Genomic DNA, 27767 nt, shown 5'->3' with positions numbered 1-27767 from the left:
CATAGCGCAAGGGCAGATGTCTTCACTGTGTCTGGTTGTGATCCCCAGGTTGCGCCAGTCAGCTTTCATATGATATTGTTTCTAGCACCCACTTTTTGCTTGATGTTCAGGCAGTGCTTCTTGTAGGTCAGAGCACGGTCCAGAGTGACTCCCAGGTCTTTGGGTGTGCTGCAATGCTCCAGTGGGATTCCTCCCCCCCTTGGTGAGGACCCTGAGTTGGAAGCCCTTCCCGGAGGAGGGGATTCTCCTCTCGAAGCCTGTCCCATTCGGTGACCCCCAAATCCGAAGGCTTAGGAGAAGGGGAAGGGGGTGTCTCTGGGCCTCTCCCCTCTTGGAAGGCGGCGGGCGGAGCATCCGGAGAGCTCAGCCTCCTCCTCCTCCTCCTCCTCATCCTTCGGTGGCTGGGCTTTCTCGCGAGACGGAGGAGGAGCCGTGGGGCTGGCCGGGGCCCAGGAGGGGCCTCCGTCGCTGGAGGACCCGGGGCATCCCTCAAGGAGGCCGGAGAAGCAGCCGGACAGGCGGGGGGAGCCGGAGAAACCGTGCGACAAAAGCCGGGCGTCCAAAGCGGTGCGTAATGGTGCGGCTTTGGGGAGGGTGCCTTGGAGCCTCGGAGGGAGAGGCTGGAGAGGGGCCCTCCCCACCTTCTCGGCCCCCTCTTCCCCCTCCGGGATTCCCACGTGGATGCCAGCCTCGCCCTGGGAAAAGGATGAGGAGGAAGTGGGCGAGATCCCCATCTCTCCCCATCTCTCTGGGGATCTCACCTTCTCCAGCTTGGCTGAAGAGCCTTCTTGCAGCCTCATCACACTAGAGAAAGAATCCACTTAAAACCCTACAGAATTCTGGGGGTTGTAGTTTAGGAAGGAGCCTTTAACAGCCTCCCTAAACTACAAACCCCAGAATTCTGCAGGAGGCAGAAACCGGGTTTTAAGTGGATTCTTTCTCTAGTGTGATGAAGTGATCATGACTCCTTTGTCTCCCTTTTCCTCCCCTCATGGTCTCCTTCCCCATGGGCCATCTCTTTTGACCTTCTTTGTACAGCCTCCCTTTGGCACCACTTGAACTCCCATGGCTCCGTGGGAATGGGATAGAATAGCTTTATTGTCGGGCTTTGAAGCTGCAAGGCCATTCAATGCTAATCCAGGTGGCCAATTGATACATTCACCCTTGCCTGAGACAAGAGTTCTCTCTCCCACCCTGGACATCATTCCACAGATATATAAACCCCTCTTGCCTAGTTTCCAACACACCTCACAACCTCTGAGGATGCCTGCCATAGATGTGGGCAAAACGTCAGGAGGGAATGCTTCTGGAGCATGACCATACAGCCCAGAAAACTCATAGCATCCCAGTGGGTGAAACATCAGGAGAGAATGCTTCTGGAGCATGGCCATACAGCCCTGAAAACTCACAGCATCCCAGTGGGTGAAACATCAGGAGAGAATGCTTCTGGAGCATGGCCATACAGCCAGAAGGGGACAAAAAGACACATTGAGGATGGCACCAGAAGCCAGCCAGCCTAGCAAGACAGTTCTATCTATCTATCCATCCATCTATCCATCTATCTATCTATCCATGCATCCATCTATCTTCCCATCTATCTATCTATCCCTCTATCTATCTATCTATCTATCTATCTATCTATCCATCCATCCATCCATCCATCCATCCATCCATCTATTTTTCCATCTATCCATCCATCCAGCTATTCATCTATCTATCCATCTATCTTTCCCTCTATCCATCCTTCCATCTATCCATCTATCTATCTCCAACAAGGCCACCACAGCAGGTTAACTGATTTCAAATACACAGCCCAGAAAACTCACAGCATCCCAGTGGGTGAAACATCAGGAGAGAATGCTTCTGGAACATGGCCATAGAACCCAGAAAACTCACAGCATCCCAGTGAGTGAAACATCTGGAGAGAATGCTTCTGGAGCATGGCCATACAAAACTTACAGCATCCCAGTGGGTGAAACATCAGGAGAGAATGCTTCTGGAGCATGGCCATACAGCCCTGAAAATGCACAGCACCCCAGTGGGTGAAACATCAGGAGAGAATGCTTCTGGAGCATGGCCATACAGCCCAGAAAACTCACAGCATCCCAGTGGGTGAAACATCAGGAGAGAATGCTTCTGGAGCATGGCCATACAGCCCAGAAAACTCACAGCATCCCAGTGGGTGAAACATCAGGAGAGAATTCTTCTGGAGCATGGCCATACAGCCCAGAAATCTCACAGCATCCCAGTGGGTGAAACCTCAGGAGAGAATGCTTCTGGAGCGTGGCCATACAGCCCAGAAAACTCACAGCATCCCAGTGGGTGAAACATCAGGAGAGAATGCTTCTGGAGCATGGCCATACAGCCCTGAAAATGCACAGCACCCCAGTGGGTGAAACATCAGGAGAGAATGCTTCTGGAGCATGGCCATACAGCCCAGAAAACTCACAGCATCCCAGTGGGTGAAACATCAGGAGAGAATGCTTCTGGAGCATGGCCATACAGCCCAGAAAACCCACAGCATCCCAGTGGGTGAAACATCAGGAGAGAATGCTTCTGGAGCATGGCCATACAGCCCAGAAAACTCACAACAACCCATAATAAGAGTTGCTCACATTGGGCCCTTCCACACAGCCCTATATCCCAGAATATCTGAGTGTGCATGGGCCAGGCCAGTGTTAGATGGGTGAAGAGTGTATATGTGAACTAATTCACACAGTGCAAATAATAATAACAATAATAACAACAACAATCTTTAAAAAACAATTTTAACCAACATAAATTTAACAGTGTTTACAGTAAAAGACCCTCTGGAGCCATTCAGTCTAACCACCTTCTGCCATACAGGAAAAACACAATCAAAGCACCCCCAACAGATGGCTGCCCAGCCTTAATAATAATAATAATAATAATAATAATAGTAATAATAATAGTAATAATAATAGTAATAATAGCAGGAAACCCAGAGGAGGTGGGGTGCCAGTGGAGCCCCTGAGCTGCTTTTGCAGAGCTCCAAGGGCTCCCCGGAGCACAGTTTGAGACCCACAGTTTGAGAACCACTGGTGTAGATGACGCATCCCTAGTTATGGGGTCCTTAGTTATGGGGTCCTTTTCCAGCTAAGTTGTAAATACGGCATGCGTGCCTTCAAGTTACCTGTTGACTGTATTGTCACACTGTCATGGATTTCATAAGGTTCTCAGGCAAGGGAATCTGATGTGTAGTTTTGCCAGTTCTTTCCTACAGCCTATGGTATTCATTGGGGTCTCCCATCCAAGAACTAATAGGTCTTAGCTTGCAAGGTCAGATGGGACCTGGTGCCTTAAGATAGTTAGGCCTCACCCTACCAAAAGATAAGCATGAATACTTCCAGGGGCTCAATTCACAAAAGATTAGTCTCCTTGCAGCAAAACCAGCCAGAGCTTTTGGAAACCTTTAAAGACCAATTGTGACCAGGAAGGTTATGAATTAACTCTGTGTTTAGTCTGAAGGCCCTGTCTCTCATTTCTGCCAATTGCATCTGCGAAGGGGGTGGGACTGAGAGCAGCGCCTCCCCAGATAATCTTAAACTCCTAGCTGGTACATAGGGAGAGATACATTCGGATAGGTAAGCCAGACCGGAACCGTTTGGGGCTTTAAAGGCTAAAGCCAGCACTTTGAATTTTGCCCAGTAGCAAACTGGCAGCCAGTGGAGTTGGTGCAACAGAGGAGTTGTACGCTCCCTGAGCACTGCTCCTGTTAGTAACCTGACTGCCGCCCGTTGGACCATTTGAAGCTTTTGAACAGTCTTCAAAGGCAGCCCCACATAGAGCGTGTTGTAGTAGTCTATACGGGATGTAACCAGAGTGTGGAGTACCGTGGCCGTCAGACTTCCCAAGGTACGGGCAGTGTAGACAGTGTAGATTATATGGCAGTGTAGACTCATATAATCCAGTTCAAAGCAGATAATAATGTGGATTACTTGATTTGATAATCTGGATTATATGGCAGTGTAGAAGGGGACACAGACATCGATGTCTCTTAGATATCTCAAAGTGGAAACCTTCAATATGCAAATGTTTTTCATGTATATACATAACACAGGTTGAAATGGGTAAACAAATGGTCACTTTTGCAAAATGATTCTGGTTAATTGGTACAGTGTTTGGGTTCTATCTCATTTCCTCTACATGTTACAATGTTGGAAAAGGAATATATTGTTACTTTACTTCCTGTTACTATTTTGAAAATAACACTTTTAGGACTGGCAACAAAACAGCATAAAAGTTGCAAAAACAATTCCTCAAATAGCTTTGATAAATAACTTTGGAAAGTTGTTAGAAACTCTAAAATGTCCTTTTGCTTTTAACTCTTTACGTGGATTTACACTACTGGAGTGGAAGGATAAGTCTGAGTAATCTGTAATTGGTTAAATGGACGAACCCAGAGGGTGCTCACCAATGTTTCCTCTTCATCCTGGAAAGAAGTGACAAGTGGAGTGCCACAAGCAGGGTTCCGTCCTGGGCCCGGTCCTGTTCAACATCTTTATTAATGACTTAGATGAAGGGCTAGAAGGCAGGATCATCAAGTTTGCAGATGACACCAAATTGGGAGGGATAGCCAATACTCCAGAGGACAGGAGCAGAATTCAAAACGATCTTGACAGATTAGAGAGATGGGCCAAAACTAACAAAATGAAGTTCAACAGTGACAAATGCAAGATACTCCATTTTAGCAGGAAAAACGAAATGCAAAGGTACAGAATGGGGATGCCTGGCTCGAGAGCAGTACGTGTGAAAAAGATCTTGGAGTCCTCGTGGACAACAAGTTTAACATGAGCCAACAATGTGATGTGGCGGCAAAAAAAGCCAATGGGATTTTGGCCTGCATCAATAGGAGCATAGTGTCTAGATCTAATGAAGTAATGCTACCCCTCTATTCCGCTTTGGTTACACCACACCTGGAATATTGTGTCCAATTCTGGGCACCACAATTCAAGAGAGATATTGACAAGCTGGAATGTGTCCAGAGGAGAGCGACTAAAATGATAAAAGGTCTGGAGAACAAGCCCTATGAGGAACGGCTTAAGGAGCTGGGCATGTTTAGCCTGAAGAAGAGAAGGATGAGAGGAGATATGATAGCCATGTATAAATATGTGAGAGGAAGCCACAGGGAAGAGGGAGCAAGCTTGTTTTCTGCTTCCCTGGAGACTAGGACGCGGAACAATGGCTTCAAACTACAAGAGAGGAGATTCCATCTGAACATGAGGAAGAACTTCCCGACTGTGAGAGCCGTTCACCAGCTTCTTTGGAAGCTTTTAAACAGAGGCTGGATGGCCATCTGTCGGGGGTTATTTGAATGCGATGTTCCTGCTTCTTGACAGGGGGTTGGACTGGATGGCCCATGAGGTCTCTTCCAACTCTATGATTCTATGATTCGAAAGTTGGGAGAAAGAACCCTCCCTTTCTCTCACTCACTCACTCACTCACTCACTCTCTGCCCGTGGGCATAGTCTTTTGAAAGGGAGACATTGCCTCAAGCAGCTGGATGTTTATTCCCGTGGGTGTGCCACAGCAGCATTCTGGGTCTGTTTGGAGAAACTTTGCTCAGATAAGTTTTTTAGGAGGAACCTGTTTTTCCTTTTTGTGAGACACCTCTAATTGGTTTACATCAATGTTTCTCAAACCTGGGGATCGGGACCCCAGAGGGGGTCACGAAGGGGTGTCAGAGGGGTTGCCACAGAACATCGGAAGACACAATATTTTCTGTTGGTCATGGGGGTTCTGTCAAAATAATGTAAGGCCTTTGAGGCAAGGTGGGGTTCCTTTAGTACACTCAATAGTTGAGTCTAGAGTCTGAGTCTGTTTATAGTTGAATCTAGAGCAGTGGTTCTCAGCCTTCCTAATGCCACGACCCCTTAATACAGGTCCTCATGTTGTGCTGACCCCCAACCATAACATTATTTTCGTTGCTACTCCATAACTGTAATTTCGCTACTGTTATGAATCATAATGTAAATATCTGATATTCAGGATGGATTTTCATTCACTGGACCAAATTTGGCACAAATACCCAATATGCCCAAATTTGAATACTGGTGGGGTTGGGGATGATTGATGTTGTCATTTGGGAGTTGTAGTTGCTGGGATTTATAGTTCGCCTACAATCAAAGAGCATTCTGAACCCCACCAACGATGGAATTGAAGCAGACTTGGCCACACAGAACTCCCATGACCAATAGAAAATGCTAGAACGGTTTGGTAGGCATTAACCTTTAGTTTGGGAGTTGTAGTTCACCTACATCCAGAGTGCACTGTGTACTCAAACAATGATCAATCTGGATCAAACTTGGCACAAACACTCAATATGTCTAAATGTGAACTCAGGTGAAGTTTGAGGAACATAGACCTTAGAATCATATAATCATAGAATCAAAGAGTTGGAAGAGACCTCATGGGCCATCCAGTCCAACCCCATTCTGCCAAGAAGCAGGAATATTGCATTCAAATCACCCCTGACAGATGGCCATCCAGCCTCTGCTTAAAAGCTTCCAAAGAAGGAGCCTCCACCACGCTCCGGGGCAGAGAGTTCCACTGCTGAACGGCTCTCACAGTCAGGAAGTTCTTCCTCATGTTCAGAAGGAATCTCCTTGACATTTGGGAGCTGTAGTTGTTGAGATGTATAGTTCACCTACAGTCAAAGAGCATTCTGAACCCCACCAATGATAGAATTGGGCCAAACTTCCCACACAGAACCCCCATTGCCAACAGAAAATATTATATATTCTGACAGTGTTTGGTGACCTCTCTGACGCCCCCTTGCGACCCCTCCAGGGGTCCCGACCCCTAGGTTGAGAAACACTGATCTAGAGTCTGAGTCTGTTTATAGTTGAATCTAGAGTCTGAGTCTGTTTACAGTATGGCTCCCTCTTTTTAAAAAAGGTTAGCTTTTAAATGCAGAAGTGATGAATTAAGGTCTTAATGGAAGCCTTCTTAGATTCATAGGTATTTGACAATATTTGATCCTGGCCAAGTCACTTTGGTCAGTTGATGCTATTTTGTCCAGGCGTTGCAAATATGTCAATGCAGCTTGGTATGAAGATGGTGAAATTGTAACTTGCTGCGGCAGTTGATTAGAGGAAGTGCAAAGGGGGAACTTGCAGAGGTCGTTGTATCAAGCTTTAGGGAAGTTGTTCCCGCAACATTGGTGGAATGGCCAAGAATAACTAACCACAACGGTAGACGTTTTCTTCTCTATTGCAGGTTGCTACATGGCAATTGCTGTATCTCTTATTGTATTTGTAATATGTGGAGGCACCAGTAAGAATTTCCTATTCTTTGGTAACCTCTGCAGCCGTTGATTCTTCAGATGTTCTGCACCAGGAATTGTGTAAATCAGCAACATCTGGAGAGTCAAACATCTCACTTGCATGCTTCTTATGCTTCCATTTCTCAGTTTTGGGGAATGGAGCATTTGGAATGACCCTCAGCTTGGTTTGGTTTTTACGATTTTTAACATAGATGTAGTTTGACAGGGAAACACAGATTATGGCCTTGGATGTCGTTTTGCAGACCCTTGAAGTCTCTTTCCACAAGTACCCCCCACACACATGTGTATAATATGATTTTGGGGGACTTTTTGCTTCACAACCATACAAGTAAAGGTTTTCCCCTGACATTAAGTCCAGTTGTGTCCGACTCTTGAGTGTTGGTGCTCATCTTGATTTACAAGCTGAAGAGCACAATTGAGACTCGTGCGCCAACTGCGACCGTACCTCGTGAAAGCAGATCTGGCCAGGGTGGTCCATGCCTTAGTCACCTCCAGATTGGACTACTGTAATGTGCTCTACGTGGGGCTACCCTTGAAAACGGCCCGGAAATTCCAACTAGTCCAACGGGTGGCGGCCAGGTTGTTAACTGGTGCTCCTTACAGAGAGAGGTCAACCCTCCTGTTTAAGGAGCTCCATTGGCTGCCGTTCATCTTCCGGTCCCAATTCAGGTGCAGGTGCTTACCTACAAAGCCCTAAACGGTTTGGGACCCACCTACCTGCGTGACCGCATCTCCGTATATGAACCCACATGATCTCTCCGATCATCTGGAGAGGCCCTGTTCACGATCCCACCTGCGTCACAAGCACGTTTGGTGAGGACGAGGGACAGGGCCTTCTCTGTGGTGGCCCCCCAACTCTGGAACTCTCTCCCCAAGGATATCAGACAAGCCCCAACGTTGGCAGTCTTTAGGAAGAGCTGGAAGACGTGGCTGTTCCGGTGTGCCTTCCCTGAATAGGAAACTCCCAGCATCATGTCCCAAATGCACTTTACTAGAGATTTAAGTCTGCACACTGCACTTATCTCCAAAAAACCTATCCATTCCACCTGTCATGTCCAGCAGTTTTTAAAATTTTATCCATTACATTTAGCCCAGCCTCAGTTTCAAATGCATCATGGTGTTATTGTCTAATGTTTATTGCTATTGTTTTAATGTTATTGTTTTGCTTTATGAGTTTATTTATTGTTGTATTTGTTATACTGTTGTTTTATTGATGTGTTGGCCTTGGCCTCTTGTAAGCCACACCGAGTCCTTCGGGAGATGTTAGCGGGGTATAAATAAAGTTAATAATAATAATAATAATAATGTTGTCCATAGACACCTCCAAGGCCATGTGGCCAGCATGACTGCATGGAGAACCCTTACCTTCCTGCCGGTGCTGTACCTATTGATCTACTCATATTTGCATGTTTTCAAATTGCTAGGTCGGCAGAAGCTGGGGCTAACAGCAGGAGCTCATGCCGCTACCTAGATTTGAACCTGCAACCTTTTGACCATACAACCATATAGAAAGCCTCCCAAATGCATGGAAAAGTGCAGTGCCTCCCCAACACAACAGAAACCCATACTATCTGAAATACCTGGGCAAGATTATCAAGTGTGAATATACTTGTGGGTCTTGCCTAGGCATTTGCTAGGATTGTGCATGCTGTCATATTTCCTATTTGTTATGCATGGTTGTGAAATTTGGACAGTGAAGAAAACTGGGAGGAAGAAAATGAACTCAGTTGAGATGTGGTGCTCGAGGAGAGTTCTCCTGATACTGTCGACTGATAAAATATCTCATACAGCAAATTCTCCCTAGAAGCCAAGATCTCAAATGAGGTGGTCGTATTTTGGCCATACACCTGTCAACAGCCTATAAGACTGTAAACCACCACCTTCTCCTGAGATTAAACTTCTAATGTCACAAAGGACTACCACCTTACCTGCTTCATAGGAAATCTGCTACAAAACAGGAGCTTTTTTGTTGAATTCCAGGGCCAGAGAAGCAGATGGCGAAAACAGAAGAACGGCCTGCCTCAGGGGAGCGTGCTTGTTCCAGAAATGTGTAACATTTACACAAAGAGCAGCCATTTCCAGAAGGGACAGAGAGTTTCATCTATGCTGCCGATCATGCCATCACCGCCCAAGCAGGGAGCTTTGAAATGGTTGAACAGAAGCTCTCTGAAGCTTTGGGTGCTTTTACTGTCTATTACATGGAAAACCAGCAGATTCCTAATCCATCTAAAACACAGACGTATGCTTTCCACCTTAAGAACAGACAAGCATCTCAAGCTCTGAGGATTACCTGGGAAGGATTCCCACTAGAACATTGCAGCACACCTAAATATCTGGGAGTTACCCTGGTCCGTGCTCTGACTTACAAGAAGCATTGCTTGACTATCAAGCAAAAAGTGGACACTAGAAATAATATCATATGAAAGCTGACTGGCACAACCTGGGGGTCACAACCAGACACAGTGAAGATATCTGCCCTTGCACTTTGCTACTCTGCTGCTGAATACTCACGCCCACTGTGTTATCCTGGACCATGCTCTGACTTACAAGAAGCAGTTCTTGACTATCAAGCAAAAAGTGGACACTAGAAATAATATCATATGAAAGCTGACTGGCACAACCTGGGGAATCACAACCAACAGAGTGAAGATATTTGTCCTTGCGCTTTGCTACTTTGCTGCTGAAAATGCATTCCCGGTGTGAAACACATGTCACTACATTAAAACAATGGATGTGGCTCTTAATGAGACATGCTACATTATCACAGGATGTCTACGTTCTACACCACTGGAGAAATTATACTGTTTAGCTGGTATTGCACCACCTGATATCCGCCGGGAAGTAGCAGCCAATAATGAAGGGGCCAGGGCAGTGACAGCTCCAGCCCATCCTCTGTTCAGATATCAGCCAGCATGCCAATGCCTTAAATCAAGAAATAGTTTTCTAAGTTCTACAGAGATACTCACAGGAACATCTCAGCAAGCAAGGGTCCAGAAGTGGCAGGCAAAAACCCGGAACCTCAAGCCATGGCTGATACCAAATGAGAGACTCCCTCCTGGGCATCTTGGAAGGCACTGAACAGACTGTATTCTGGAACCACGAGATGCAGAGCCAACCTTAAGAAATGGGGCCACAAAGTGGAGTTCACGACATGTGAGTCTGGAGAAGAGCAAACCACAGACCATCTACTACAATGCAGCCTGAGCCCTGCCACATGCACAATGGAGGACCCTCTTATAGCAACACCAAAGGCACTCGAAGTGTCCAGCTTCTGGTCAAAGGACATTTAATATAATGTCAAGTTTTTAAACTTTGTGTTTTTAAAATACGTTACAACTGTACCATTGGTTTGCCTCTGATATGCTAAAATAGGACTCACTAGAAAGGGAAACAGTACTTGGAAAGGTGGAAGTAAATGAAGACTGTAGTGCACAGATGAATAAATTCCATCAAGGAAGCCATGTCTTCCCTGAATCTTCAAGCTCTGAGTTAGGCTCTTGGTAACAGAATGACTTGGAGTTATCTTGTTCATATGGTTGCTACAAGCAGGAATTAGACGTGAAGTTAGTTGACAAAGTTTTGGTGACAAACCAAAGCCAGATCTCAAATAATGTATTCCATTGCAAACTGTTCCAGTTTAGTTCTCCCCCTCCCCCTCCAGACAAGCCCACATCACTAGGGCGACAAATGTCGACTTGCAAACATGGATTATATTTACACCTGCACCTGGAAACCAAGATTAGCTGTGGTTTGTTTGCTGAGAGAACACTCTGTGGTTAATTTGTCCCAGCCATGTTTGTGAAATGGCTCTTAGTGTTTTTTGCTTGTTGACAAGGGTCTGTGGAGTCCTTACATCCAGTTTTATGTTTTTCCTACAAGGTTTCTGCTGAATCTCTTTGGTCACTGCCTCCCAGAAGGAGCGAGTCTGCAGTCTCAGCCCAGTCTCAGCACCGGGACTGTGGCGCAGCTGGCTGGGAGTCAGCTGCATTAAGATCTGTACTGATTAAAAGGTCATGAGTTCGAAGCCAGCCCAGGTTGGAGTGAGCTTCTGACCAATTTGTGTAGCTTGCTGTCAACCTTTGCAGCCCGAAAGACAGTTGCATCTGTCAAGTAGGAAATTTAGGTACCCCTTATCCGGGGAGGCTGATTTATGACGCCATAAAAATCTCCAGCAAGCATGCAAAGAATGAGGAAGTACTTAACCAGTGTCACAAATGGACGGTGAAGCGACAGCTCCCCTGGTGGCCAGAATACCCTCATGAAAAAGCTGGATTGTTAAATAGCCTCTGTGTGTCTGTCTATATATGTTGTGTGTCTATGGCATCGAATGTTTGCCATGTATATGTACATTGTAATCCGTCCTGAGTGCCCTGTGGGGTGAGAAGGGCGGAATATAAATACTGTAAATAAATTAAAAAAACAAAAACTGGCTCTCATCATGCATGTCAACGATGTTCATGCAGGGTACATCTACACGTAGAATGAATGCAGTTTGACACCACTTGAACTGCCATGGCACCATTCCTTGTAAACATGGAAGCAATCACTACAAAAGGCAAAATACGTGAGATTTCCAGGTGCAGGAATATCGTGGTTTTGAACCAAATATGTGGGTCTTTGCATGTTTATATCTCCCTGCAATCAGAAATCATGGGATTTTTTTATCTGGCTTTGTTCCCAGGTTTTAGATATTTGTTCCTGATTGTTTGGTTCCTATAAAGAAGGTGACCCTTTGAGTAGAAGGCAAAAAATGTGTTTGTGCACCAGAAACGTCATGAAATTTGTGGAAGATGCATTTTCTCTGCCCAGGACAAAGTTGTGGCCTCCTAGTCAATGTTGTACATCTTTTTGCAAGAAGAGCAATCAGGAACAGCTATGTATAACCTAGGAACAGCACCCTGTTGTTTGATGCCACAAGTACATGACCAAATCTGTCTGTACAGATGGCAAGGCAGCCAGGCTCTATTATTTATTTATAACATTTCTACCCCACCCTTCTCACCCCTGGGGGCGGGGACTCAGGGCGGTTAACACAGGCAGCAATTTGATGCCACAATATCAATAGCAACAATGTAAAATCATAAATACATAGCAGATTAAAAACAGTATTTATTATTCATTTATTTACGGTATTTATATTCCGCCCTTCTCACCCCACAGGGGACTCAGGGCGGATTACAATGCACATATACATGGCAAACATTCAATGCCAATTAGACATACAACATGTATAGACAGAAACAGAGGCAATTTAACATTCCAGCATTCCAGCTTCATGAAGGTATGCTCGATTCCAGCCACAGGGGGAGCTGCCACTTCACCGTCCATTTGTGACACCGATTCCTTTGATGGAGTACTTCCTCATTCCTCTGCATGCCGCTGGAAGGTTTTATGGTGTCGTAAATTAGTTAAATTAACCTCCCCACATAAAGTGGTACCTAAATTTCCAACTGTCTTTCGGGCTGCAAAGGTCGACTGCAAGCTAGACTAATGGCCGGAATCTCACTCCAACCTGGGCTGGCTTTGAGCTCATGACCTTTTGGTCAGTAGTGATTTAATAGCTACCATCTAGTTGTGCCATAGCCTGGGCTCTCAAAAGTGTCAATGATGACAAAGTTCTGTTCCTGACTTGAAGTCTGTGTTCCTGTTTGATTGTGCCGTGCTAACTTGGGCAGAAGTAGTCCTATCCTGTAAACTTTGTGTGGCAGATACTTCATGAAACATCTGGAAGGCATAGTTTCTGTGGTCAGGACCAAGAACAGAACTTTTGCAGTTATTCGCTGCAGTGATTCTCCGCATATCTGCATCTTTGGCTGGACTTCGCTGAAGTTTCCGGTGGAAGTCCCGCGGTGGTCATCTTGGAGCTTCAAAAACTTACAACAAAGCATCAAGTCTAGACAATGGAGGCAGATATCCCGGGACCAAGAGGTCTGTATGTGGACCTCTTCTGAAGTCCCGGGATTTTTTGCTCCTGATTAAAATCCGTGATTAAGTGCTGTCTGGAAGCACCCATAATAATAATAATAATAATAATAATAATAATACTTTATTTATACCCCGCTACCATCTCCCGAGGGACTCGGTGCGGCTTACATGAGGCCGAGCCCACAATACATCAATGATAAAAGCAATAACAATTAATACAGACAATAAAATAAAACTCATAACAAAAAATAAACAATAGTAGTAACACAACGACATTTAAAAACCTATGGCAGGGCCAAATGTAATAATTAAAATTTAAGAATAAGGCTGAGCATGAACAGATGAAATATGAACTAGGATAAAGTTTTCAGAGAGGAATGGGGTGTGCAGACAGTGCATTTCGAGGACATATTGCTGGGAGTTTCCTTATTCTGGGAAGGCACACTGGAACAACCACATTTTCAGGCTCCTCCTAAAGACTGCCAGGGTTGGGGCATGCCTGATGTCCTTGGGGAGTGAGTTCCAGAGTCGAGGGGCCACCACTGAGAAAGCCCTCTCCCTCGTCCCCACCAATTGCGCCTGCGATGGAGGTGGGAGCATGAGCAGGGCCTCTCCAGATGATCGAAGGGATTGTGTGGATTCGTACACAGAGGTGCGGTCACACAGGTAGGAGGGTCCCAAACCGTTCAGGGCTTTGTAGGTAAGAACCTGCACCTTGAATTGGGATCGGAAAATGAACGGCTGCCAGTGGAGCTCCTTAAACAGGAGGGTTGATCTCTCCCAGTTAACAACCTGGCCGCCGCCCGTTGAACTAATTGAAATTTTCAGGCCGTTTTCAAGGGCAGCCCCACGTAGAGTGCATTACAGTAGTCCAATCTGGAGGTGACTAAGGCATGGACCACCCTGGCCAGATCCGCCTTCACGAGGTACAGTCGCAGTTGGCGCACGAGTCTTAATTGTGCAAAGGCCGTCCCGGCCACCACCGATGCCTGAGCCTCAAGTATGCTGTCGCACGCTGGGCCTGTGCATATGACTGTAGACAGGACATAAATTCTGTGTGCCCAACGGGACGCCGGGGCTGCCTCAGATTAAAATCCCTTGGACCTCCCCAAAACAAAGTTCTGTAGAGGCTTAAAGTAAATCCAACAAAGTTCTTTATTGATGAAAACAAACAGGTACTTTAAAGCTTTCTTAACAGTCTATTGGCTCTTGCAATCGCGTTCACTGGGAACAGGCACTATCTTCATAACTGTAACTAATGGGGAAATCCTTAACTTCTAATCTGGGCAGTCTGTCTTTGCCTCTGTTAGCGTGGAGCCCCTGCACCCGGTACCAACTGCGTCTGGCTTTCGCAAGCGACCCTTACCAAGCAGAGCTTTGTAGACTTCCAGGGGAAAAGGAGTTCAGGTTTAGGTGATGGCTGGCTGAAGTCCCTCAGCAAAGGAGCTGTAAGGCTGTATGATCCTCAGCCAAGCTGTGGGCTGTATAACCCCGGCCAAGCTGTAGAAGACGAAGCTTTCTACAGGAGCTCTTGGTTTTATGTCCTGTGCGAAAGGCTTCTCTGTGAGAACTGACTCAAAAAGGCTCCTGGGGCCAGGGAACCTAACGATAATCGACAGGTGGCTTGCCCTATGTTTGCAAACTATAACAGGAAGCCACCCTGCTGCAAAATCCCAAGCCTGGGATTGCAAACAAACATTGAATGCAAAGAAAACAAAATTGGAGCTCCTGATACAGCTGTACCAGCACAGTAAGTGATGAGTCCAGGAGGACACCCAGACTGCGGACCTGTGACTTCATGGGGAGTGCAACCACGTCCAACACAGGTTGCCACCCTATACCCCGATCCAGTTTACGATCGACCAGGAGAACCTCTGTCTTGTCGGGATTGATCCTCAGCTTGTTCCTCCTCATCCAGACAGCCACAGCGGCCAGGCACTCGTCCAGCACCCGAGGAGCTTCCTTGGAATTGGGTGGTCCTAAAACTGCTAGAGACAAAGCTGAAGTACTTTGGCCACATCATGAGGAGACAGCAAAGCCTAGAGAAGGCAATTATGCTGGGCAAAGTGGAAGGCAAAAGGAAGAGGGGCCGACCAAGGGCAAGATGGATGGATGGCATCCTTGAAGTGACTGGACTGACCTTGAAGGAGCTGGGGGTGGTGACGGCCGACAGGGAGCTCTGGCGTGGACTGGTCCATGAGGTCATGAAGAGTCGGAGACGACTGAACGAATGAACAACAACAACAAAACTGCTTGATGTCCTCCAGATATTTTGAATGGCACCTTCCACAATTTTACCCTTTGCCATTTTAGCTGCAGCATATGGGAATTGTAGTCTGAAGCTTGTGGAAACTTGTGCTTGGTTGCGATCGCCTCCAAGGCTTTGGCGCATGAAACGTTTATAGGCTTTGTGGGGTTGTTTTTTTGTTCTAATGCAGCAACCTGACAGATGCAGTCAGTTTGTGTTCTTTCTCAAAGCAGATGCGGTTCCTGCGGCCAGTTCACATGCCAGCAATGGTTTTGTTTTTCTCTAGCTGTTTACATATTTTTCTTCCCACATCATTGATGAGATTCTCTCAAACAGAGGAACAAAGCCTGAGCAAATCCATCCTGCTCGGTGACTGGAACAAGTCCAATGAGAGGGGAAAAAATGATCCATACAGTCCCAGACTGGAGTACGAGGGTTGAATGAAAAGTAATGCCTCCTCCTTTGTTACTTGGGTTTGGATGGGAATATTTTAATAAATCGAATGCAGAAATAATCCTTAGAATGTGCTCTTTAACTACCACTATTTACTTTTCCACATAATCACCAGACAACTGGATACATTTCTGCCAACGACGATCGTTCTGCCAACGATCTTCAGAAAACGACAAGTTTTCTGAAGATGTCATGGAAGAAGTCGACACTCTATTTCCGCAACCAGTTCTCTCATCCTGGGTACCCATCGTGCACAGATCTTCAGATAGCCAAGCAAAGCAATAATGTGATCCACACGTTCTTGTGAAATGCCGATTATGCTTGAAATTTCTCTCTGAGTGATACGACGATTGTCCTGAATCAATTTGTCAACCTTTTGCTTGTGAAACCCGGTGGTTGCTGTCACAGGACGTCCAACTCTTTGTTTGTCATGCAAATCAGATGTTCCCACCTCAACATCTTTAAACTTACTCACCCAATGATGCATAGTACTCACATCAACACAATCACCATAAACAGCTTGCATTCTCTGATGAATCTCCTTTGGGGTGACACCTTCTGCTGTCAAGTATTCAATGACTGCACGTTGCTTAAGTCTCATTGACGGACCATCTTCGCAGCGTTCCATACTTTGCACTTTAACAACACAACCATTCAATGCTAAGGCTTCTCACCAAAATGGAACTGTAGAGGAGAGTCTACTGAACAAGCCAGTACCTGCTGCATACCAGTACTACCATCTGTTGAGGAGTTACGAAGGTGGAGGCTTTACTTTTCATTCAACCCTCATACATAGGATAATGTAGAGTGTGGGTTGGAATCACAGTGGGCGAACTATGGATGCTATAAGACTGTTTTTGTGATCCTTAGATGTCCATACCCCTATGGATTCATGGGCTTGTTTCTTATTCACACAGACCTACCTCACAGATTTGAAACAGTATTATAACGATTGTTTTCACCCTTGAAGAAGAATTCTCAGAGATCTTTCTTGTTATTGTTGAAGGGTTTCATGGCCAGAATCACTGGGTTGTTGTGAATTTTCCGGGCTATATGGTCTTGTTCCAGAAGCATTCTCTCCTGACATTTCGCCTGCATATATAGCAGACATCCTATGGCAGACAACTTCCGGAATATTGTGTCCAATTCTGGGCACCACAATTGAAAGGAGATGTTGACAAGCTGGAATGTGTCCAGAGGAGGCCGACTAAAATGATTAGGGGTCTGGAGAACAAGCCCTATGAGGAGCAGCTTAAAGAGCTGGACATGTTTAGCCTGAAGAAGAGAAGGCTGAGAGGAGACATCATAGCCATGTATAAATATGTGAGAGGAAATGGCATCAAATAGCTGCCTTTGTTAGCTGCTCTGAGCCTCCCCCCCCCCCCCCAGGGTTGAGAAGGGCTGCAAATAAATAAATAAATAAATAAGTCATAGGGAGGAAGCTTGTTTTCTGCTTCCCTGGAGACTAGGACACAATTGGGCAATGGCTTCAAACTACAAGAAAGGAGATTCCATCTGAACATGAGGAAGAACTTCCTGACTGCGAGAGCTGTTCAGCAGTGGAACTCTCTGCCCCGGAGTGTGGTGGAGGCTTTTTCTTTGTAAGCTTTTAAACAGAGGCTGGATGGCCATCTGTCTGGGGTGCTTTGAATGCAATTTTCCTGCTTCTTGGCAGAATGGGGTTGGACTGGATGGCCCATGAGGTGTCTTCCAACTCTATGATTCTGTTGTTCATTTGTTCAGTCATCTCCGACTCTTTGTGACCTCATGGACCAGCCCACTCCAGAGCTCCCTGTCGGCCGTCACCACCCCCAGCTCCTTTACGGTCAGTCCAGTCACTTCAAGGACGCCATCCATCCTTCTTGCCCTTGGTCGGCCCCTCTTCCTTTTCCCTTCCATTTTCCCCAGCATCATTCTCTTCTCTATGCTTTGCTGTCTCCTCATGATGTGGCCAAAGTACTTCAACTTTGTCTCTAGTATCCTTCCCTCCAATGAGCAATCGGGCTTTATTTCCTGAGGATGGACTGGTTGGATCTTCTCGCAGTCCAAGGCACTCTCAGCACTTTCCTCCAACACCACAGCTCAAAAGCATCTATCTTCCTTCGCTCAGCCTTCTCTAAGGTCCAGCTCTCACATCCGTAGGTGACTACAGGGAATACCATGGCTTTGACTAGGCAATGGATCTTTGTTGCCAGTCTGATGTCTCTACTCTTTACTATTTTATCGAGATTGGATGATTCTATGCAAGCAAAACATCAGGAGAGAATGCTTCTGGAACATGGCCATACAGCCCGGAAAACTCACAACCACCCAATCTTTCTTTAAGAATGCAAAGGTTGGCACCATTTGGCCCAAAATGGCATCAAAATCTTTCAGGCAGCACAGTGTGTCTCCAAAGTGGCCTGTGCTTAAAATGAGAGCGGAACATAGCAACACATAGAGATGTATTGACCAGATTCAAGTGAAAATATTTCCCCTGTTTTTTTCCCCCTTCCAGTGGCCACAGCGCATAAAGAGCCAGTGTAGGGTTGTGGTTTGGGTACTGGAGGTAAGCCAAGGAGATCTGAGCTGTCTCCCCAGAAGTTGCCTTGGGCCAGAACTGTCTCTTTACTATCCTGAAAGGGAGCATGTTTTGCAAGCGAAGAGCTCCCGGTCGCAGATAACTCTCAAGCGATGCCATTCTCTGCAACTTTGAGGAATTGTGTCTTCCTTGGATGGGTGCAAACGGCAGGCGATGGAATGCAGCCTGATTGTAGGGCAACATTCTTTTTTCATGCCTCCTCTTGATGAAAATTGCTCCTTGGGCTACTTACATTTTATTGCAGTGCTAAAAAGGTGCGGCCTTTTTTGTCTTTCATTGGGTGTTCTTTGGCAACTTGCGCAATTGGAAAACTCCATGCTGAGTCCGTGGGAAATGGGGGACAGGTTATTTCTACTATCTTGTAAATGACTAGCTGTCCCCTGCCACGCGTTGCCGTGGCCCAGTCTGTTGATCTGGAAAATGAAGTAATAAGAAAGTGTTGGTTTCTAATATATGTAATGCCTTTCTGCTTGTGGGTAAACAGTATTCCTTGCTAGGTTCTTGTGGGTTTTTTCGGGCTATAGGGCCATGTTCTAGAGGCATTTCTCCTGACGTTTCGCCTGCATCTATGGCAAGCATCCTCAGAGGTAGTGAGGTCTGTTGGAAATAGGACAATGGGTTTATATTAGGCCTGGATAACAACGGAAAAATTTGTTTCTAAAATCGATTCGTTTTTTGGGTTTTTTTGCGTTTTGATATTTAAAAGAATTCCGAAATTTTCCTTAAAAAAAGTTCGATATTTACGAAATTTCGTAAATGGTAAAAAAATTACAAAACAATAATGAAACAATAACGAATCGATTCGTTAATGGCGGCTGCGATCGCACAATACGCTAAAAAAACTTCTGAAGCTTCCCTCTCCCTCTGTTGTTGACTGTTGGTGTGATATTATAATTTTTTTTCACTAATTAAACAAAAAACAACTATAAAACTTGCCCCAGACATGCGGAAATAATAACGAAACAACCTCAAACCAATAACGAAACGAATACATTACGAAATACGAAGCATTTACGAAACGAATTGAAAAATTCGTTTTGTTTTAAAGTTGCTCCAGAATGGTTCATTATCGCTTCGTTAACCAAAAAAAACCCCGAATTTTTAACGAATTACAAATTAACGAAACGAAACCGCCCAGCCCTAGTTTATATATCTGTGGAATGGCTGGGGTGGGGCAAGGGGCTCTTCCCTGCTAGAGCTAGGTGTGAATGTTTCAGCTGATCACCTTCATTAGCATTTGAAGGCCTGGCTGAGCCTGGGAAAACCTTTTGTTGAGAGGTGTTAAGATGTGCCTGGTTGTTTCCTCTCTGCTGTTTTGCTGTTGTAATTTTAGAGTTTTTTAATACTGGTAGCCAGATTTTGTTCATTTTCATGGTCTCTTCCTTTCTGTTGAAATTGTCCACATGCTTGCGTATTTCAATGGCTTCTCTGTGTAGTCTGACATGGTGGTTGTGAGAGTGGTCCAGCATTTCTGTGTTCTCAAATAATATGCTGTGTCCAGGCTGGTTCATCAGGTGCTCTGCTATGGCTGACTTCTCTGGTTGAAGGAGTCTGCAGTGCCTTTCATGTTCCTTGATTCGTGTTTGGGCATTGCTGCGTTTGGTGGTCCCTCTGTAGACTTGTCCACAGCTGCATGGTGTACGGTAGACTCCTGCAGAGGTGAGAGGATCCCTCTTGTCCTTTGCTGAACGTAGCATTTGTTGGATTTTCTTGGTGGGTTTGTAGATTGTTTGTATGTTGTGTTTCCTCATCAGCTTCCCTCTGCGGTCAGTGGTTCCCTTGATGTATGGCAGGAACACTTTTCCTCTGGGTGGATCTTCATCTTTACTCTCGTTGCTTGTTCTTGGTCTTGCAGCTCTTCTGATGTCTGAGGTGGAGTCTCCATTGGCCTGGAGAGCCCAGTTGAGGTGGTTCAGTTCATCTTGGAGGAGGTGGGCTGCGCAGATTCTTTTTGCACGGTCTGCCAAGGCTTTAATGGTGCTTCTTTTTTGACTTGGGTGATGGTTGGAGTTTTTATGTAGATATCTATCCGTGTGTGTGGGTTTTCTGTAAACAGTGTGACCCAATTGTTGATTTGGTTTGCGGATAACTAGGACATCTAGAAAAGGCAGTCTTCCTTCATTTTATTTTCCATGGTGAACTGGATGTTTGGGTGGATGCTGTTAAGATGTTCCAGGAACCTGTTGAGGTCTTCTTCTCCATGGCTCCAAATGGTGAAGGTGTCATCCACATATCTGAACCATATCGTGGGCTTTTTGGTTGCTGTCTCCAGGGCTTGTTCTTCAAAGTGTTCCATGTAGAAGTTAGCTATGACCGGGCTGAGAGGGCTCCCCATAGCTACTCCATCTTTCTGTTCGTAGAATTCATTGTCCCACTGAAAGTAACTGGTGGTGAGGCAATGGTGAAACAGAGCCGTGATATCTTCTGGGAAACAACCAGGCACATCTTAACACCTCTCAACAAAAGGTTTTCCCAGGCTCAGGCAGGCCTTCAAATGCTAATGGTGATCAGCTGAAACATTCACACCTAGCTCTAGCAGGGAAAAGCTCCTTGCCCCACCCCAGCCATTCCACAGATATATAAACCCATTGTCCTATTTCCAACAGACCTCACTACCTCTGAGGATGCTTGCCATAGATGCAGGCGAAACGTCAGGAGAAATGCCTCTAGAACATGGCCCTGTAGCCCGAAAAAACCCACAAGAACCTAGTGATTCCAGCCATGAAAGCCATCGACAATACAGTATTCCTTGCTGTTTCTTTATCAGTGTTGATGTGCAGAGTATCTGGTTTGCCTACTCTGGAACATGCAACATATCATTGTCCTTCTTCAGGGGTCCCTTTCAAATCTATGATACTATGTGTGTATGTGAATCATATCTATCTATATCTATGGCTGGATGGCTCTTTGTCAGGAGGGCTTTGATTACGTTTTCTTGCCCTGGTGAAGGGAATTGGACTGGATGGCCTTGAGTATTTTCTGTTGGTCATGGGGGTTCTGTGTGGGAAGTTTGGCCCAATTCTGTCATTGGTGGGGTTCAGAACGCTCTTTGATTGTAGGTGAACTATAAATCCCAGTAACTACAACTCCCAAATGTCAAGGTCTATTTCCCTCAAACTCCATCTCTGTTAATATTTGGGCATATGGAATATTCGTGCCAAGTTTGGCCCAGATCCATCAATGTTTGAGTCCATGGTACTCTCTGGTTGTAGGTGAACTACAACTCCCAAACTCAAGGTCAATGCTCACCGAACTCTTCTAGTGTTTTCTGTTGGACATGGGAGTCCTGTATGCTGTTGGTTCAATTCTATCATGCTATTTGATTGTAGGTGAACTATAAATCCCAGCAACTACAATTCCCTATCTGTCTGTCTATCATCTATCTATCTATCTATCTATCTATCTATCATATCTATCTATCTATCTATCTATCACTGGATGGCTCTTTATCAGGAGAACTTTGATTACATTTTCTTGCCCTGATGAAGGGAGTTGGATTGGGTGGCCTTAAGTATTTTCTGTTGGTCATGGGGGTTCTGTGTGGGAAGTTTGGCCCAATTCTATCATTGGTGGGGTTCAGAACGCTCTTTGATTGTAGGTAAACTATAAATCCCAGCAACTACAACTCCCAAATGTCAAGGTCCACTATGAAAAGTGCAATGAATGAGGGTCATTGGCACAAGAGATTAGATAAAAAGTCAGGAAGCTGCCAAATTTGTGGCTGGTACAGGAAAATGAACTTTGACCGTTTAGGTCCTCTTTCTCTTCTGTTGTTGTTGTAACGGAAGCCAGCATTCTGTAACAGGCAGCTCAGCAATTGACCCCCTTATTCCTGCTGAGTGAGGATGATGGGACATGTAGTCCACAGCTTGAGGGGGCACACAAGTGGTGACACCTGCTCCATAGCATCCTTAAACTTAATGTATTTCCCCTTTACAAGTAGATGGATTTTGAATGATTTTCATTCAGTGCCACTTTGAACCTAATTATATGCATATGTATAAGTATAATGAGTCATAGAATCCAAGAGTTGGAAGAGACCTCATGGGCCATCCCGTCCAACCCCATTCTGCCAAGAAGCAGGAATATTGCATTCAAAGCACCCCTGACAGATGGCCATCCAGCCTCTGCTTAAAAGCTTCCAAAGAAGGAGCCTCCACCACACTCCGGGGCAGCTCTCACAGTCAGGAAGTTCTTCCTCATGTTCAGATGGAATCTCCTGTCTTGTAGTTTGAAGCCATTGTTTCACGTCCTAGTCTCCAAGGAAGCAGAAAACAAGCTTGCTCCCTCCTCCCTGTGGCTTCCTCTCACATATTTATACATGGCTATCATGTCTCCTCTCAGCCTTCTCTTCTTCAGGCTAAACATGCCCATCTCCTTAAGCCGCTCCTCATAGGGCTTGTTCTCCAGTGCTACTTTAAACATAACTTTATGTATATTCTTGTAAACATGTATTTCCCTTACAGTATGTGTCGTCTCATAGGCTGCTGGGAGGCTCATGTTTGGGGGGAAAGTGCAGTTTGAATAAATCAATATGATGTGATACCTTAAAACAATTTAATAATAATGTTAATAATAATCTTTATTTATACCCCGCCGCCATCTCCTGGAGGAACTCGGGGCGGCTCAAAAGGCACTCAAAAGTGCAACTCACAAAATACAAAAATTGCAAAAACAATAACATGACAATAACAGCCAACATAAATATCTCACTTCACAAAACCCCCTGGTAAAATCAATAAAATACAGCAATAGTTGCAGAATTAAACAATGCCTTGGCATTACATGTGTTCCTCCCCCGTGTTCATTTGATAACCCATTTTTATGTGTACATTCTAAATATATAATTTTATTAAATATTTACAGTATCTAGAATTTTGCAGTACAGAAATCAATCACAATTTAAAATCTTGCTTTCACCTCACGCACTCTTCCTGCTCAAAGTTCCCCGTCAATCCTCTCACTAAAATTTTCCTCTCCTCAATTGTCGAATTGTATTAATAATAGTCCTAACTTCCCCATGTCATTTATTCAAAGAGTCACCCAATATGCTATCTTTCATTTTCCCTTCCATCCATCCATCATACTCTCCTCCCTCCCTCCCTTATTTCTTCCATCTTTCCTTCTGTCATACTCTCCTTCCTTCCTTCCTTCCTTCCTTCCTTACTTACTTACTTACTTGTTTTTCCCTTCTTCCTTCCATCCAGCATACTGTCTCCCCTTCCTTCCTTCATTATTCCTCCCTTCCTTCCTCCCTTCCTTCCTCCCTCCCTTCCTTGTTTTTCCCCCTTTCTCCTTCCATCCACCATACTCTCTCCCCTTCCTTCCTTCATTATCTCTTCCTTCCCTCCTTCTTTCATTCATACTCTTTCCCCCTCTGTCCTTCCTTCCTTCCTTCCTTCCTTCCTTCCTTCCTTCCTTACTTACTTACTTACTTACTTGCTTGTTTTTCCCTTCTTCCTTCCATCCAGCATACTGTCTCCCCTTCCTTCCTTCATTATTCCTCCCTTCCTCCCTTCCTCCCTCCCTCCCTTCCTTCCTCCCTTCCTTCCTTGTTTTTCCCCCTTTCTCCTTCCATCCACCATACTGTCTCCCCTTCCTTCCTTCATTATCTCTTCCTTCCCTCCTTCTTTCATTCATACTCTTTTCCCCCTCTGTCTGTCCTTCCTTCCTTCCTTCCTTCCTTCCTTCCTTCCTTCCTTCCTTCCTTCCTTCCTTCTGTCATATTCTCTCCCTTTCCTTTCCTTTCCTTTCCTTTCCTTTCCTTTCCTTCCCTTCCCTTCCCTTCCCTTCCCTTCCCTTCCCTCCCTTCCCCCTCCCCCTCCCCCTCCCCTCCCCTCCCCTTTCTTCCTTCTCTCCTTCCCTTCTTTTCTTCCTTCCTTCTAATAATTTTTCCTGGGAGTATAGTTTTAATATATTCGGTTTCTTCCTCTTGCAGAACCAAACTGCGCCACAACCAGCCATGTTGGGTTTCTGCTTTTTCCGGTCCAGCTGGAGGTAAGCTCAGCTCATGGCGTCTCCCGCCAGGATGACCAAAGCGCGGCTCTTCCGCCTCTCGGTGGTGGTGGGCTCCCTCTTCATGATCCTGCTGATCATTGTCTACTGGGACAACGTGGGCACGGCTCACTTCTACCTCCACACCACCCTCTCGAGGCCTCATGGTGTGCTCCCCACTGCCTTCCAGGGCGACAGGCAGGAATCGTTGGCAGAGGTGGACGAATTCTTGGAGACACTCTTGAGCTCTGACCTGAAACAGAGCTCGGTCAAGCTCGGCCGAAGGACAGAGCAGCCCCTTTTGCAAGCTTCCAGCCGGCCCGTTGCGGGCAACTTGGAGGAGAACGTCCGGGGCTACGACTGGTCTACACGGGATGCCAGGCTGATCCTGGACCAAGAGAAGCTGCAGGCTGAGAGGCGGAGGACCTTGCGTGAGTTATGTGCCAATTCCAGCTTCACCTTCCCGACCAAGGAGCGCTCTTTTGACGACATCCCCAACTACGAGCTCAACCACCTCATTGTGGACGACCGCCACGGCGTCATCTATTGCTACGTCCCCAAAGTGGCCTGCACCAATTGGAAGCGGGTGATGATTGTCCTGAGCGAGAGTTTGATGGACCAAGGCATCCCTTACGCCGACCCTTTGGATATCCCCCGCGAGCACGTCCACAACACCAGCACCCACTTCACCTTCAACAAGTTCTGGCGCCGCTACGGCAAGTTTTCCCGGCACCTCATGAAGATCAAGCTGAAGAAGTACACCAAGTTCCTCTTTGTCCGCGACCCCTTTGTGCGGCTCATCTCGGCCTTCCGCAGCAAATTCGAGCTGGAGAACGAGGAGTTCTACCGGCGCTTTGCCGTCCCCATGTTGAAGCTGTACTCCAACTTCACCAGCCTCCCGACCTCGGTGAGCGAGGCGTTTGAGGCCGGCCTCCGGGTCTCCTTCTCGGATTTCATCCAGTACTTGCTGGACCCTCGGACAGAGAAGATGGCCCCTTTCAACGAACACTGGAGGCAGGTCTACCGCCTCTGTCACCCCTGCCAGATAGAGTACGACTTTGTGGGCAAGCTGGAGACATTGGACGAAGACGCGGCCCACCTCCTGCAGCTCCTCAAGGTGGACCATCTCCTCCGCTTCCCTCCCAGCTACCGGAACAGGACAGCCAGCAGCTGGGAGGAAGACTGGTTTGCCAAAATCCCCGTGGCGTGGAGGCAACAGCTGTACAAGCTGTACGAGGCGGACTTTGTCCTCTTTGGTTACCCCAAGCCGGAGAACTTGCTGAAAAACTGAACACAGTGGAACTTGTTGGGAGCTGGGAGGGTAAAGAGAGCCTTCGAAGTACCAAAAGAGTTCTCTATTTTTATTTGGCAAACACAAGAGTCCTTCTGTTGATGGTGACGCACTCAAGCATCTCGTTTTGCCTCCTGTTTGCTTGAGTTCACCATCCTTGAATCTTCCTTTGGAGGAGGGCAATGTGTGGGTCCCTGTTTGCCCCCCCAAAACGTGTCCTGTTCTCTCTTGGCCTCCAATACCACATGAGATGAGCTGCTCCTGTTTGGATGCTTTTTACAAAATGCATTTTTTTTAAAAAAAAGAGGAAAAATGGACAGAAAAGAAAGAAGAATTAATATATTGAAATATTTAATACGAATCCTGCTGTGCAAAAGAAAGAGAGAGAGTAAAAGGGTTCACCACCTTGTGTTTGTTCTTGTGCAGTTATTTAATATGTCCCCTGGTGACGCAGTGGTTTAAACTGCTGAACTTGCTGACCAAAAGGTCAGTGGTTCGAATCTGGGAAGCGGGGTGAGCTCCCACTGTTAGCCCCAGCTTTGACCAAAAGGTCAGTGGTTCGAATCTGGGAAGCAGGGTGAGCTTGCACTGTTAGCCGCAGCTTTGACCAAAAGGTCAGTGGTTCGAATCTGGGAAGCGGGGTGAGCTCCCACTGTTAGCCCCAGCTTTGACCAAAAGGTCAGTGGTTTGAATATGGGAAGTGGGGTGAGCTCCCACTGTTAGCCCCAGCTTTGACCAAAAGGTCAGTGGTTTGAATCTGGGAAGCGGGATGAGCTCCCATTGTTAGTCCCAGCTTTGACCAAAAGGTCAGTGGTTCGAATCTGGGAAGCAGGGTGAGCTCCCACTGTTAGCCCCAGCTTTGACCAAAAGGTCAGTGGTTCGAATCTGGGAAGCAGGGTGAGTTCTCACTCTTAGCCCCAGCTTCTGTCAAGCTAGCAATTCAAAAACATGCAAATGGGAGTAGATCAGTAGGTACCGCTCCGGCAGGAAGGTGATGGTGCTCCATGCAGTAATGCTGGTCACATGACCTTGGAGGTGCGTACGGACAACGCCGGCTCTTTGGCTCAGAAGTGGAGATAAGCACCAACCTCCAGACTCAGATACAACTAGACTTAATGTCAAGGGGAAACCTTTACCTTTACTTTACCAAGATTATAATCCCACCTCAGCAATGGTTCTTTTTTATTGCAGTCCAGAAGTGGGACCCCTGTTGCCCTTTGAACTGCAAGTCCCAGCAGCTCTAGCTATAGTAGGAACAGTGGTGAGGAATTCTGGGGACTTCAGTGGAACAAGGCCTTGAGGTTCACACAAGTTCCACCCAAATGCCAAAAGAGGAAGGAGTGCTGTTTTTGTTATAGGATGCATCTGTGCCATAGAATGAATGCACCATTTTAGTTTGGCTCAATGCTATGGAATGCTGGGAGTTGTAGTTTGGCAAGGTGTTTCTTTGGCCAGTTGCAACATTCACACTTGCCTTCAACAGACAAGACATTATTCCACAGATATATAAACCTCATTTTCCTAGTTTCCAGCAGTCCTCACAACCTCTGAGGGTGCCTGCCATAGATGTGGGAGAAACATCAGGAGAGGATGCTTCTTGATTATGGCCAGACAGCCCGGAAAACTCACAGCAACCCAGTGATTCTGGCCAAGAAAGTCTTCGACAACACATAAAACCATAACTCTTGAGATTCCATAGCATTGAGCTATGGTAGCTGAAGTGATGCCAAACTGCATTCACTCAAATCCGTATTTGACCGATTGCTTCCACAATCCTTTACCATTGGTCTATGTTGGTGGGAACTCTAGGCCAAAAAAGGAAAAGAAAAAAGGCCTGCATTCACACCAATAGTACAGCAGTGTCTCCGGAGTGGTAGTCCAGCACTAAAACCAGCGCACCTATTGTCTCTCCACTACTACTACTACTACTACTACTAATATATTGTCGAAGGCTTTCATGGCTGGAATC

General features: G+C 46.1%; 1 protein-coding gene across 1 annotated transcript; it reads left to right on the top strand.

Annotated features, from left to right (window-relative positions):
- The first annotated feature begins 417 nt into the window (after window positions 1-417).
- LOC137094803 (carbohydrate sulfotransferase 12-like) lies at window positions 418-26207 on the top strand. Its single transcript, XM_067460595.1, has 2 exons — window positions 418-567; window positions 24452-26207. The coding sequence occupies exon 2, from the start codon at window positions 24524-24526 to the stop codon at window positions 25796-25798; it is 1275 nt and encodes a 424-aa protein (XP_067316696.1). The 5' UTR covers window positions 418-567; window positions 24452-24523; the 3' UTR covers window positions 25799-26207.
- Window positions 26208-27767: the final 1560 nt, after the last annotated feature.

The sequence above is a fragment of the Anolis sagrei genome, chromosome X, assembly GCF_037176765.1.
Source record: "Anolis sagrei isolate rAnoSag1 chromosome X, rAnoSag1.mat, whole genome shotgun sequence".
NCBI classification, from domain to species: domain Eukaryota; kingdom Metazoa; phylum Chordata; class Lepidosauria; order Squamata; family Dactyloidae; genus Anolis; species Anolis sagrei.
The sequence above is the reverse complement of the archived record's forward strand: the minus strand, read 5'-3'. Positions and strand labels throughout refer to the sequence as shown.

What these genes read in the sequence shown, in the direction of transcription:
- LOC137094803 (XM_067460595.1), top strand. Translation starts at nt 24,524, where the DNA reads ATGGCGTCTCCCGCCAGGATGACCAAAGCGCGGCTCTTCCGCCTCTCG.